The sequence below is a fragment of the Meles meles genome, chromosome 5 (assembly GCF_922984935.1).
Source record: "Meles meles chromosome 5, mMelMel3.1 paternal haplotype, whole genome shotgun sequence".
Taxonomy (NCBI): Eukaryota; Metazoa; Chordata; class Mammalia; order Carnivora; family Mustelidae; genus Meles; species Meles meles.
The window spans coordinates 138,193,645-138,207,599 of NC_060070.1; the positions used below are offsets into that span (position 1 = coordinate 138,193,645).

At 40.0% G+C, this 13,955-nt stretch overlaps 2 protein-coding genes across 5 annotated transcripts in view; one reads left to right on the forward strand and one right to left on the reverse strand.

Annotated features, from left to right (window-relative positions):
* Window positions 1–301: 301 nt before the first annotated feature.
* LOC123942253 (vegetative cell wall protein gp1-like) lies at window positions 302–784 on the reverse strand. Its single transcript, XM_046006113.1, has one exon. The coding sequence runs from the start codon at window positions 782–784 to the stop codon at window positions 302–304; it is 483 nt and encodes a 160-aa protein (XP_045862069.1).
* Window positions 785–951: 167 nt separating this feature from the next.
* Window positions 952–13,955, forward strand: part of TMEM170B (transmembrane protein 170B) — a 49,532-nt gene continuing 36,528 nt past the window's right edge. For all 4 annotated transcript variants that reach the window (XM_046005845.1, XM_046005846.1, XM_046005847.1 and 1 more), the window contains exon 1: window positions 952–1,271. In XM_046005845.1, coding sequence (XP_045861801.1) covers window positions 953–1,271 — 319 coding nt within the window. In that variant the 5' untranslated portion in view covers window position 952. The remainder of the gene's footprint in view (window positions 1,272–13,955) is intronic.

Sequence of the window (13,955 nt, forward strand, 5' to 3'; positions counted from 1 at the left end):
ATATATTCTGCAGGTTGTGACCTAGCCAGATCAGCTGACTTACTTGAAAAAAAAAAAAAAAACCGCAAATTTTAATACATCTAAAACGTTGAGATATTTACACCCTTAAAAGAAAAAAAAACAAACTTGTACGCAAACATCTTTATTAAAAGCATTTTGAGGCCAAGGAGCTGTAATGCCACAGAACCCATCGCACGTGCTTGAGCACCCAGGCTCCCCACAAGGTGGGTCAGGGCTGCCCCTCACGCTTCGGGTCCAGCATCTCCGCCCCCAGCTCCGCCCCGGGGCAAGACTCCAGCTCTCACCAGGCACACGCCCGGGGTCTGGGGGCGGGGAGGGAGTGAAGGTGGTTCCCTCGGAGCACCCAATCAGCGGCGGGGCCGGGCGGTGGCGCTAGTGACGTAGGCCGCGCTTCCCTCCGCCCCACTGCGGGCCGACGCTCGGCACCATCAGCCACCCGAGCTCGCGCGCGCCGGGAGGGGGAGGAGGAGGGCTTTGGGGGCCGGCAGGCTGTCGGAGGGCGGCGGGTCGAGGGGAGGGGGGAGAGTGAGCATGCGCAGCGGCTCCGGGGATGGCGGGGGAGGTGGGGACCTGTGCGCGCGCGCACGAGCGGCCCGCCGGCGGCCGCGGGTGGAGGGGGCGGTTCCTCGAGTGTCCGCGGCCGGAGGGTGGGCAGGCTGGCGGCAGGTGCCGCTGCGGCCGCCTCCTCCGGGTCCCGGGTCTCCTCGTCCTCCGGCGGTGATGAGCTGGGCCCCGTCGGGGGCTGCACCTGCCGTCTGCCCATCACCCCGGGCCTCCCTGCGTGACCTCGGCCTCCTCGCGTGCCCGGCCCCCGCGGCGCGGGGCTGCCCCTGAGAGGGAGCGGCAGCGGCCTCTTCCGCCCCGAATCCTCGCTCGGGGGCCGCGCGGGGAGAGCGCCCGGCTCCCTCCCCTCCCCCGTCCGCCGTCCTCAATGTCTCCCCGGCGGGGAGGGGGCTGCCTGGGAGACGCGCTGAGCTGCCCCCCCCGGAGGCCCGTCGGCGGCAGCAGCAGCGCCCGGCCCGGCGCCCCGCAACCTTCCCCGGCGGCGGCGGCGGCCTGGAGGAGCCGTGCACCCGCCGCCGCCCCCGGAGCCTCGCAGCCGCCGCCGCCACCCGGCGCCCGAGGAGAGGGCGGCGGGCGCCCCCCGGGGAAGATGAAGGCGGAGGGGGGCGACCACTCCATGATCAACCTGTCGGTGCAGCAGGTCCTGAGCCTCTGGGCCCACGGGACGGTGCTGAGGAACCTCACGGGTAATTGATGCGCCCGGGGTGGGGACGGGGATGCGGTGCCGCCCCCTGCCTCCCTTCTCCCTCCCGAGGAGGGGCCGCGCTCCTGCCGCCCCACCCCCGTGCGCGCCGGAGGGCTGGCCTGCGGTCCCAGGTCCTGGCCGGGAAGGTGTTAACTGGGGGCACTCCACGCGGGTCCCTGGGGCCAGACGCTCGACCCACTCCCAGGGCGCTCCGAGGGGCCTGATTGCGGGCGGAGAATCCACGACCCCCTCCTCTTGCCCGGCGCGGGGAGGGCTGCCGACGGTGCTGCCTTGTGTAGTACGCGCCGAATAGCGTTAGTGCTGAGACTCGGGCACAGTTAGCGTCGGTTCCCCCCCACCCCCCGCCCCGCAAGCGCGCACACACACCCCGCTTCTTGCTGCTAAAATCCTCTTCTTTCTGGCAAATCTCAAAGCGGGTGCAGGACTTAAGTTCACCATGATCAGTTTGCTTCACCTGTTTAACGGTTGTTGCTCTAGATGACTGATGAAGTAGGTTATAGTGGGTCAGGGGCTTGGGCCAAGATCTAGTGCATTTCAAGCATTTCAGCTTAACCATGGATTTTCTCTCTCTTGTCTCTCTGGCCTCAAGCTGCCGCTTCTGTGACATTTAATTTTTTTTTTTTTTTTTTTTTTTTGCATTTCCCTTCATTTGTCAAGGCTGTCAAGAGGGAATTGGGCTTAACTACATTATAATAATTAACCTCAATTTTGGTTGTAAAAGTGAGCAGTAATACTCATTTTTATCGAATTTGTAGGTTTGGTTTGTGAAGAAACTTCTGCGTTAATGTGGAAAACCTTACACTCTAATTTCTGAATTTAAAAAATACTCTTTAAGATTAGTGGTTAGAAGAAAGAGATTCACTTGCAATTTGGTGTCTCCTCAGTCTTGCTTCCCAGGGAAAAAACTTAAAAACATATTCAGGATTTAATTCTTAGAACTGTATAAAGCTAAATTTGGTAGGAACATCTAAAATACATTATGTCAGACTTGTTAAGTGTGAGGAGAATTTTACAAATATAACCTGTCCTGACATTATATACACATGTGTATTATATATATGACAAATATAGAGTATCATTTATAATATAGTAACATATGTATATATTTATTATAAAATCTGGCATGATATGGAATTGAGATATCTGTAGAGAACAATTTTATGGAATTTTATATCATAGAATGAATTTAAAGACACTGACTTTCTTGAATATGGCAACCATAAAATTAACATAGATTCTGGATTGATTCATGGTGTCCTCACTTTTAATCTGTGGTTATTTAACTTGATGCAAACTGACCTCACATGATGGTTGAGGGTCAGGAACATATTTTTATTTCTAAAAAAAATACACTGACAGGAAGACCATTTCATGATTCAATTGAATTTGGAGATAGCCTACGTTATCTTACTTCTGACTTTGCTTGTATTTATCTACTGTTCATATTTCAAATGTTCTATCAGTAGTGTTTGTAGTATTGAAGTGAAAAGTAAGAACTTAAATATATGTTTGTATTTGGTAAGGACTGGCTTAGCTCATCATTTGTTTAAAGAAAATTAGTTTGGGGAGCTATAGAGTAATGTAAATGTAACTTACCACTTGGCTAGATTTAACAGTATTTCTAAAATATTTACTTTAGAATTCCAATCATTATAGTGGCTTCCAGTTCTATGAGTCAGCCAATAGGTTGATAATAGTTTCAAGCCAGGGTTAGCTCTCATTATCTCTTAATATAATCTTAGTCATCATAGGTTTCTCATCAGACTTCACCATTTCGTAAAGGATATGCTGAACATCCAAAACTAGTTCCTTGAGTGGGACTGAGGAACATGGGAACCACTTCTAGGAAATATCGAGCCTGACCGAGCTTGTCTCGGTAGAAACAGAGGAAGATGTAGGTTAGAAATACGCTTCACCAGCAGGTAAGTGGACCACATGTTAGGAATCCACTTCTAAAAAAAAGTGAATTCTGGAAGTGGCAACATTTGACGTGATGTGATTCACTGTGGCCCTCTCATGCTGGTGACCTTAGTAATCTCATATGTAGCTTGGTCATTAGTCAAGAGATGCTCGCCATAATGCCATTTAGGATTTGGTCTATTCAAACAAACACACACGTCCTAAGACAAGACTTGCCTGACACTTATTTTGTGAGTGCCTGCTATGTAGCAGACACTTTACATATATTATTTCTGATCTTAAGAATAACTTTCCGAAGTAGAATTGCAGAGAAGAGAGGCGAAGTTGCCCCAAATCATATCACCAGTAAGTGGCCGAGCGGGACTTTCAACCTCCAGTCTTTGCCCACAAATGTACTCTTTCCCCTTTACCCCCTGCTTCTGCTCCTCCTCTTCCGTTTGGCAGAATGAGTTACTCACCTCACCCTGCTGCCTCTGCTCCCTGTACATGCTTTTATTTTTATAGTGTCCCAATTGTAATTTTTATTTGTCTCTTCCAGACTGAGATTTTGGTGTCATTGTTATAATCATGGAATTCTAGAGTTTTAGCATTATTCTACCTGCACATATCTCAATATGTGTTTATTGAATTGCATTTCTAAAATAATACTTAACAATTGCATTAGTTAAACATTCCACTTGCGTTAGTTGGTGTGAATATACTGTTAACCAGGAGATGAGTTGTTTAAGCAAATTTTATGGCTAGATGTTGAACCTTTAAACTACTTAATCCTAAAACTACTTAAAATGCTTATTAAATATTTCTGTTCTTGTTATCATGCCTTCATGTATTTGATCTTTTCAATAATCTTGAAAGAGATTATTGTTTATCTTTATGGATTCAGACATGGAAGCTGAGAGAAACTTGCTCAGCTCTGATAGCTAATAAGTGAAAATTTATTACCTTTTTTTCAGGCTATGATAACACATTAACTCAGAAGACATGTTTGTCATCATGACAAACTTAGAAATGAAACAGGTAGAAAGGAGCATAGTGTAGAACCAAATTAATTTGGATTTAAGAAATGACTATGTAAAGGATTGCAGAAATCTGGTTAATAGGAACTCTGGTTAATTAAACAAAAGGAGAGTGTGTTCTCATCTCTATTTTTTCTTACACTAACATAAATAACAGGTGTTATTTATTCTTCTCTCTGTATTTTATCCTAAACAAAGGTGAAGTAGGGAAGTTTTTATATTGACTTTTTTTTTCCTTAGACACTAATCTTTAGGAAACAGTCTTGTGTATGTATTACTTTGATAGAAATACATTTTCAAAAAAATGAAAATAAGAGCTAGAAATTAGAACAGGCTTTAGAACTAGAACTTACATAGTTTGACTGCCTCATTTTAGAAATACTGACGTATCACATCATTAAAGCAATGTGGCTGGGATCAGTGACTCAGGGACAGAGGCAGGCCTAGAGATGATGTTCACTCATGCTTAGTTCTGTGCCTTTCATTTTGTTCCACACAGATTTTTAACTCAGGCACATCTGGTGATAAATCTTAAGATACTTAAGAATAGCCTAGCATCATTTGCCCTGATAAAGCTAATAACATGTGAATGGAACTACTTTTTGTCCAGCAAACAAAAGATACTGGAAAATGTAAGATATTATTGAATAATATTTCTTTCCCGAAATTTTAAGTTGTCGTTGCCTGTGTAAAAGTTAGTGATCCATATTTATTATATATGTAGCTTTAGAAATCCTACCAAATTTGCTCTGCTATTTATTTTTTCTCCTTCCTGAAGACACTAGTATAGGGATTCCATATAGAACAGATTAGTACCTGGAAATTTCATCTCTTCTGTTAATCACCATTGCTAAAGTTCTCTATCCATCACTTCCCAAAGTGTGTAATTCACAGGATTCCAGAATTATTAATGGTGTGTAGGTTATATGCTTCTTCAGCTTACTAAAGTAGAGATAAATGCCTTCTTTATGAAATAGTTTTTCTTTCTTTCCATATGTTCTAAGTCCCCTTTCCCCAATCTAAAATTATAGTCACTATGCATGTACTCTTTCAGTTTTATGGGTAATTTGACTTAAAAAATAATCTACAGTGTAATATATTCCTTTGCTTTACTTTTATTTTCTTCAACTACTTTGGCTCCCAATTTTGTGTTCTGACCCAAATTTAGTTGCTAAGAATTTAGAGAGAATTTTTTACTTAGAAAAACGCAGGATCCCTAAACCCGTGTGTCAACAGAGAGTGAGGCTGGTACTGGGAAAAGATAATTGGTCCCTGGGAAAAAAGGCACAGGCTGGCCTCAGGCTCATCTCCTTTCGCAGTGTCTGTTGCAAATGTGGGGCAGGTGCCCCTCTTCTGTTGGTACAGATATCAAGAAGCTGGGAATTCAGACGAAGGTCAGATAAAATACATATGTGCTCATTTTCCTGTTATACATACACACTATTCTAGTTCCTTTTTAGACTTTGTAGTGGCTGAGCTACTTTAGTCTTAATATTGACTGTCAGCAAAAAAAGAAAGAAAGAAAGGTGGGGGGTGGGAAGTTTTTATCCATTGTGTGTAGTTGGAATTGTCCATACTCACACGGGGATAGCCAGCATCTTCCTTCAATATGCTCCCAAGAAAGTGTGCAGCTTTCTGGGGTACCCTGCTCCCTAGCTTCCCAGTGATTTAAGTTCTTCTTTCTAAATGCTCTATTATAGGAGGTTTTTCTGCAATTCAAGTAAAAAATTCCTTACTCTTTTGTGGCAAAGAGCCCATTAACTAGCACTGCTATGATTTGTACTTTATAGGCTTTCACTTTTTGGAAGTTTTACCTGTATGTCTTACTGAGAATGAAGCTACTGTAGTTTTTCAAAAACCAAAATTGTCATCTACGTGTTCTTGCTTTCTTAGTCTCCATCTCATTATCTTTGAATCATGCGTCCATATGATTCATTCGTATCCTCTGGCAATAGCAAGTCTGAGGTCTAGATGACATTTCTTAAAGCAATTTCTGGGTAAGTCTTTGGACTGTGTGAGCTGTAATTTTGACGCTTTATAATAGACTCTTAATATAAACTTACCTTTGCTTTGTTTGGTGATTGAAAGGAAGGACCAGAAAAGTAAGGTAATTCACGAAGAGGAGTCAAAATAACTAGAGGTATTTGTCTTGTAGAGAGAAAGCCTAAACTGCAGAGGAAGGGTGAGTCCGGGGTGAGGCGGAGGCAATGAAACCAGGAAAGGAAATTGGGATTAAGAATAGTTAGGTGTGAACAGCAAAACTCCTGGAGAAAACAGGGGCAGTAATCTTTTTGACATTAGCCATGGCAGCATTTTTCTAGGTCTGTCTCCTTGGACAAGGGAAACAAAAGCAAAATTAAACCGTTGGGACTATAGCAAAGTAAAGCTTCTGCACAGCGAAGGAAACCCCATCAACAAAACAAAAAGGCAATATACTGATTGGGAGAAGATATTTGCAACTGATATATCTGTTCAGGGGTTAATATCCAACCTATCAAAGGAATATAAATAATATCAAAAAAGAATGATCTAATTAAAAAATGGGCAGAGCACCTAAATAGTCATTTTTCCAAGGAACGCCTTTGGATGGCCAACAGACACATGGAAAGATACTCAACGTCACGCATCATAAGGGAAGTGTAAATCGAAACTATAATGACGTATCCCCTATATCTGTCAGACCAGCTAGAGTCAAAGTGACAAGAAATAACAAGTGTTGGTGAGGATGGGAATAAAAAGGAACCCTCACGCATGGTTGGTGGGGATGCAGACTGGTGCAGCCACTATGGAAAACAGTGTGAAGTTTCCTCAAAACATTAAAAATAGAACTGTCATATGATCTAGTGATTCTACTACTGGGTATTTACCCAAAGAGAATAAAAACACTAATCCCAAGACATACATGCAGCCCTATTGTTATTGCAACATTATTTACAACATCCAAGGTGTGGAAGCTACCCAAGTGTTCACTGGTAGATCAATGGATAGAGAAGATGTGGTATATATGTACAATGTAATATTAGCTATTAAAAAAGAAAGATTTGTGAGAAAATGGATGGACCTGGAGGATATTACAATGAATGAAATAAGCCAGACAGATAAGTCAGAGAAAGACATTTACCATGTGATGGTACTTACATGTGGAATCTAAGACCAGAACAAACCAACAAATAAAAAGCAGAAACAGACCCATAAATACAAAGAACCACCAGATGGTTGCCAGAGGGGAGGGAGATGGAGGGGTGGGCAAAATAGATATAGAGGATTGAGAAATACAGACCTCTGGTTATTGAATGAATAGGTCACCCAGATAAAAGATGCAGGATAGGGATTATAGCCAATGGTGTTGTAATAGCGTTGTATGGAGACAGTACTGCCATAGTGAGCGGAGTGCATAGTGCAGCATATAGACTTGTGCGGTCACTGTGTTGTGTACCTGAAACTAACACTGTGTGTCAGCTCTTCCTCAACCAAGAAAAAAAAAAATCGGCTGTAAGAAGAGAGCCCCGAGACTATATAGCGTGTCGAATTTACCGCAGTACCAGATGAAAAGTTCTAATAAATACCAAAGCTCTAAAATAGTGATGTTCATTGAATATTTACTACATCCCAGACAAAATGCAAAGCATTTGGTGTGCTTCTTTTTTCCTATAATGGAAGTGACCATGTAACTTACTGCTTTATTAAATGTGTGTGGTTATATCAGGCATGATAGACTAATTGTGCTTTTCGCGGCAAAGTATTTTAGCAGTAAAAGTGTAATATAAAAAAAAGGAAAATATAAATAAAAAGTGTAATGTAAAAAAAGTATGATATTAAAAAAAAGGAGAAGTAGTATAAACAGTGGCAGTGGAATCATTCGAAAAAAGGTCTCATTAGGGGCGCCTGGGTGGCTCAGTGGGTTAAAGCCTCTGCCTTCAGCTCGGGTCATGGTCTCAGGGTCCTGGGATCGAGCCTGCCTCTCCACCTACTTGTGATCTCTGTCTGTCAAATAAATAAATTAAAAAATTTTTTAAAAAAAGGTCTCATTAGATTATCCAATTCCAGTAACCTTAGCTGAGGAGATTTTTCACCAAACTTTGTACAAGTAGGAAGAACCAGACTTTTACCCGGGTCCTGTTGCCTGTTCTTACAAATATTGGGATATAATCTAGAAGGACTTTTTGTAAGAGTGAAGTGGTATAATAGGAGATGTTGAAAAGCAGGAGGCACCTGTATACTACTCTCAGATATCAATGTCTAGCTGTGATGTTTCTGTCTGTTGTGGACTGGATTTTCATGATGAAATTGCTCCCCTCTCCCATTCCCTGTCACGAATTACTTTAATCCTACAGAGTTTCCGAACTTGGCTGCTCATCAGCATCACCTGGGTTGGGTTAAAGGTACAGATCCAGGGTTCCAGTCCCTATTTATGGAGGACTTTGGAGAATGGGGTCTATGAACTACATTTTTAGCTAGTTCTAGGTGATTTTGTTATTGAGAGCTCGAGGTTTGGGAACACCCAATTTTTAAAAATAAAGTTTTTGGTGGTCAGTCTGCAGCTATGTTTTGATATATAAAGCAAATTAATATGGAGGATTTGGTATAACTAAAGACTTATTAAATTTTCAATATAAATAAATCATTTCCAGGAGGATGCTCAAACCCAGTTTTTAAAAAGTGACTATCTTTTAATCTGAATTATTAATATTATTTTAATATTTTAATCTATTTCATATTTTAGTAATGTTTCTTTATATGAACCATCAGCTATAGAGAATAATTCTATTAAATGATCATATTTTGAAAATTCAAATGTAGCTTAGCTACATTAGATCTGAAGTATATGGAAGAATTTAACATTAGCAATATTTATGTAAACAAATAATGTGCAGTTATTGGAATTCTTCCTTCCGGAATAATCTGGGTTCTGTCAGATTTTTGAATGCAAATAAAGAGTATAAAGAAGCAGTAGGATCCTTACATTTATGGACAAGAAACTGAGTTTTATGCTTGACGGCGACTAACTGGTTTTTGCACGTTGGACAAGCCACATGTTTCCCAGGCTTAGGTTCCTTGTGTGTAATACAATCTGATGCCAGCCGTTCTCATGCTGATGTTGTGGGAAAGCTGAGTTAGAAATTAGAAAGTAGGGACAGAAAAGTTTAGTTTGGGGCACCTGGGTGACTCAGTCCTTAAGTGTGTGCCTTCAGCTCAGGACATGATCCCAGGGTCCTGGGATGGAGCCCCACATTGCGCTCCTTGCTCGGCAAGGGGCCTGCTTCTCCCCACTCCCACTCACCCTGCTTGTGTTCCTTCTCTCTCTGTCAAATAAATAAAATAAAATCTTAGAAAAGAAAAGAAAAAAGTTTAGTTAACTGAGTTAAGGAAAACGCTTACCATTTGCATATAAACTTGTTTCTTTAATCTTTAAAATTAAGAAAATTTTCTTTTTTAAGTGGTGCTTCCTCAGATTTTTAATAGGCTGATTTGTAAGGTGAAGCTTAGGACCTAGAAAAATCCATACTCTCTGAACACCATTTAACAGCTCTTAGGATTGGGCCTTCTTAAAATTTGGTTGAGGAAACTCTGGATTCAGTATCTGAAATTATGTCTTCGTTTAATTTCGTTTTGTTTATCCATGTGTGGTGTAACCACTTCCTCCGGATTATTGTCAGTGATATCCAAGGTGTGACGCTCTGACCAGGCTTGCACGTTACTTGCTAAATTTTCTTGGTTGTGCTTTTATTTTCTGATCTGCCATTCATCTGGTTCTGTATTTAGATTTAACTTTAGGAGTTTATTACATCGAGAATTTCATTATACGTTATGCTCATTGATGTAAAAAGTTCAATTTTCAGTGTTCAGTGTTAATATCCCTTGGAAATACTGTGTCATGAGATTGTGAGACATTTTATCAATTGCTGACAAGATTTTTTTAGATCAGTGACTGATTCAAACAAACATGTTGTTACTGACTTTTTTTTAGTATGACATGTATAATTTAAGATACTTGAGAGCATACAAGTAATAACAATTGAAATCATTGTATAATGCTATAATTTCGTAATAGATTCAGATTTTGACATTTAATTCTTACGCTTTTGTAACTGAGTAGCTAATCAATTACAAGGAAGAACAAGTTGAGTGACATCTTTAGGAAGACAGTACTATGGCTTGAATCTGGAGCAGTTTTTGAACTATTTACGTAGCCTTAGCCTGATTGCTTTAAAGCAGTGATATTTTGATTGTTTTAAATTAAAAAACTTGCTTTTTAAAGAAATTTCTTTTACTATTCAATGATAAGTACTGTAATTTACAGTTTGAAATTATATAATTAGCTGACAAAAGTGTAATTTAGTGAAAGTGGGTAATAAGTGTTGCCATAAGCTTTGAGAAAGCCAATGAATTAAGGCAAACCTTGAAAGTATCACCATTGAATTTAAAAACTAGTGTTTTTTCTCTCTTTAAGAAGCAGAAGCAGATAGCTATTAAATATTTACTGTAGCTTCAACTTCTGTGTTAATTGGGGTTTCAAGTGGACGAATACAGCAACTTATTTTTAAGTCCAGTTAATATGTTAAGAATGATTAAAAATAAGGAAAAAGGTCCTTTATGTTGACCTTCATTTTAACTTTCTTTTTTGTTCATTTCTTTGTGTAGAGTTAAGCTTCCATCTACTATCTTATTCCTTCTGTCTGAAGAGTTTCCTTTAATATGTCTTTTAGGTCCACTGGCAATTAATTCTCCCAGCTTTTCTTCTTTTTGAAAAAAGTCTTCATTTCACCTTCAGTTTTGAAAGCTTTCTCCGAAATATAGATTCCTGCCTTTCCAGGTTTTTTGTTTTGGTTTGGTTTGTTTTCCCCTTTCAGTATTAAAAAAAGAAATGTCACTCTATTGTCTTCTGGTTTGATAGTTTCTGATGAGAAGTTTGCTATACTTTTTATCTTTGTTCTCCTATATGTAAACTGTTCCTACCACTACTTTCAGTATTTTCCCTTTATCTTTGATTTTTCATCGTTTCACTATGATGTATCTAGGTAATGTGTAGCTTATTTTTATTTTACTGTGTTTTGGTTATTTTGGCAAGTCTTTATCTTGCTTGAGATTCTCTGGGAGTCTTAGATTTGTGGTGTGATAGCTTTCATTACTTTTAGAATTTTTCAACTATCTCTCTTCAGATATTTTTCTTCTCCATTCTCTTTTTCTTCTCCTTCTATGACTCCAATTACATGTGTGTTAAGCCACTTGAAATTGTTGCATAGCTCTTAGATGGATGATTCCTCTTTTCCCTTAATCTCCTTCTTTCCCTTATTCTCCTTTTGTTCTATTCTTTTTTCTCTCATATTTTAGTTTGAATAATTTATTTTCGTCCATCTTTAAATTGACTGATTCTTTGCTTAACTCTATCAGGTCTATTGGGGAGACCATTAACGGAATTTTTTATCTCAGATATTATGGTTTTTGTTATTGACCTTTAAAAAAATTTCAAGCATTTCCATTTGACTTTTAATTGGAATTTCCACTTTTCTGCTAAAATTTCCCATCTGTTCATGTGAGTTTTCTACCTTTCCCAGGAAAGCCTTTAACAAGTAGATTATAGTAACTGTAAAGTCCCTTTCTGCTTGTTGTGAAGTCTGGGTCATTCCTCAATTTGGTTCTATTGATTCTTTATTTCTTGACAGTGGATTGTTTTCTTTACCCTCATGCCATCTCCAATATGTTTATTATTTGGTTAAATTAGATTTATTTAAAAAAATTCATATGTGACAGTGAATTCTCTTGGGACCTTCCTTGACATTGTCCTTCTTGTTCAAGCTTCTCTTCCGCATAACATCAGCTACCCACTGTGCTCTGAAGAATCCGAGTTATTAGAATATATGCCATTGAAGTATCATTAACTAAACACTCGAATGTCAGCTCTTGCTAATATATGAAAGTACTGTATTAAATTAATTAAAGTACCACAGTAAATATTTTCAGCTATGAAGGCCATATGATCTCTGTCATAACTACTCAGTTTTGCTTTTACAGCATGAAAGTAGCCATAGAGAGTCTGGATGAGTCTGACTATGTTTCAGTAAGGTTTTATGGACACTGAAATTCAAACTCTGTGTAATTTTGAGGTGTGAAATATAGTTCTTTTGATTTTTCAATCACTTGAAAATGTAGGAACCATTCTTAACTCACAGACTTTACAGAAACATGGTGGGCCAGCTACAGCTCATGGACCCTACTTTGCTGACCTCGATCTAGGGGACTTTTTCAAATTATAAGTGCATCATCTTCCTAAGAGTCTAATAAGCCACCTAGGTGAGACGCATCCCCAAACTGAGAAGTCACTGATGTTGGAAACTAAGGGGACTGATTTCCACACTTCTAGATTTGCTGGAATGAGAACAAAGCTTGAGATAATCTAATGTGAACACAGACTATCTAAACATACAATGTGGACCATTTCTATAAAGAAGGTAGAAATCATGAACAACTTCAACGTATGGTCTTAATGGCATGAGATTTTCAGCTGGAGACTTCAAGTATGTCGAGCACTCAGTAAGAGTTCAGTATCTGTTAATGATTTTAGTAGAAAGGTGAGATAGTCTCTAGAGGATTAAAAATGCATTTAGTGTTTGTCTAATGAGATGGTTTTGTTTTTATGACTTTGGGATTTTTTCATAAGTATCTCTTCTGCAACTTTAGCATGGAGTAGTAATTCTGGTTTCTATTGCCTGTTGTGATTATTTGGTAGAGTTGATGAATGTGTTGTTCTTTAGGTCCTACCTTCAGAGATTGCTTTAGTTTAGGGTAATTCTTGTGAGCAGCCCGGGTTGAGGAACTTTGACCCAGTAGAGCACCCTTGTCTAGGTGAATTTTAGAATGAAATTTTAGAATGAAAAACTACTTTTTTGAAGACAGTATGTTTGCAGCAAAATTTAAAAATACACACATTTCAGGCAGGTGCTGAAAAATATAAAGAATATATAAAATAATATCACCCTTCTCTTATCTTTAAAAGATAGCCATTGCCAAGTTTTCTGTTTGTGCTTTTTTTCTGTACATAAACATATTTTTTTAGCAAATAGGATTGTACAATATGTACCATTCTTTGACTTGTTTATACTCAGTTAATACATTTTAGACATCTAGAGAAAACCATTTCTCATAAATAATTTTGTCCAAGGATTAAAAACAAAAGCACAGAAGATAATTTTTGAGCAACTTGGCAACGGGAGCTGATGAGAGATACAGATTGGGAGCAGGGCTATTCTAGGATTGTTTGGAGGCCGGGACACATCACAGTTCTCCGTGCAGCAATCCAGGCAAAATTTGTTTACGGTGAAGATTCCATAATCTTTGAATAGGGAAAAATAGCCAGAGGAGATGCACCCAAGAAGGAATATTTCCTTCCAGTGAATTAAGGTGAGTGTTTGGATGGCAGGCTTCAGAATTTTCTGTTTTGTGCATTGTATTTTTAAAATTTTGTGTTGCATCTTGTTTAGCATGCACTGAGTCTCCCTATAGCCTATCCTCCTCTCACCGTTGCTCAGTTGCTGGAGGCTTGGATTAGGTGGGCTGTTGGCAGACAGGAACACTGGGCCTATGGATGTCCACATCAGCTGTATGGCCTAGGCAGTTGAAGAGAAGGTGGTGGTATTCCATGCCTGTCCTCTTAGCATCTGCCCTTCCTCTAGGGCTCTTGGACATCTGGTCTTGCTCTGCTCTTAGGATCCTGCAGTTCTCTTCACCTG

Excerpts from the sequence above, each read along its gene's own strand:
- LOC123942253 (XM_046006113.1), bottom strand. The coding sequence starts at position 784 with ATGGGCAGACGGCAGGTGCAGCCCCCGACGGGGCCCAGCTCATCACCG.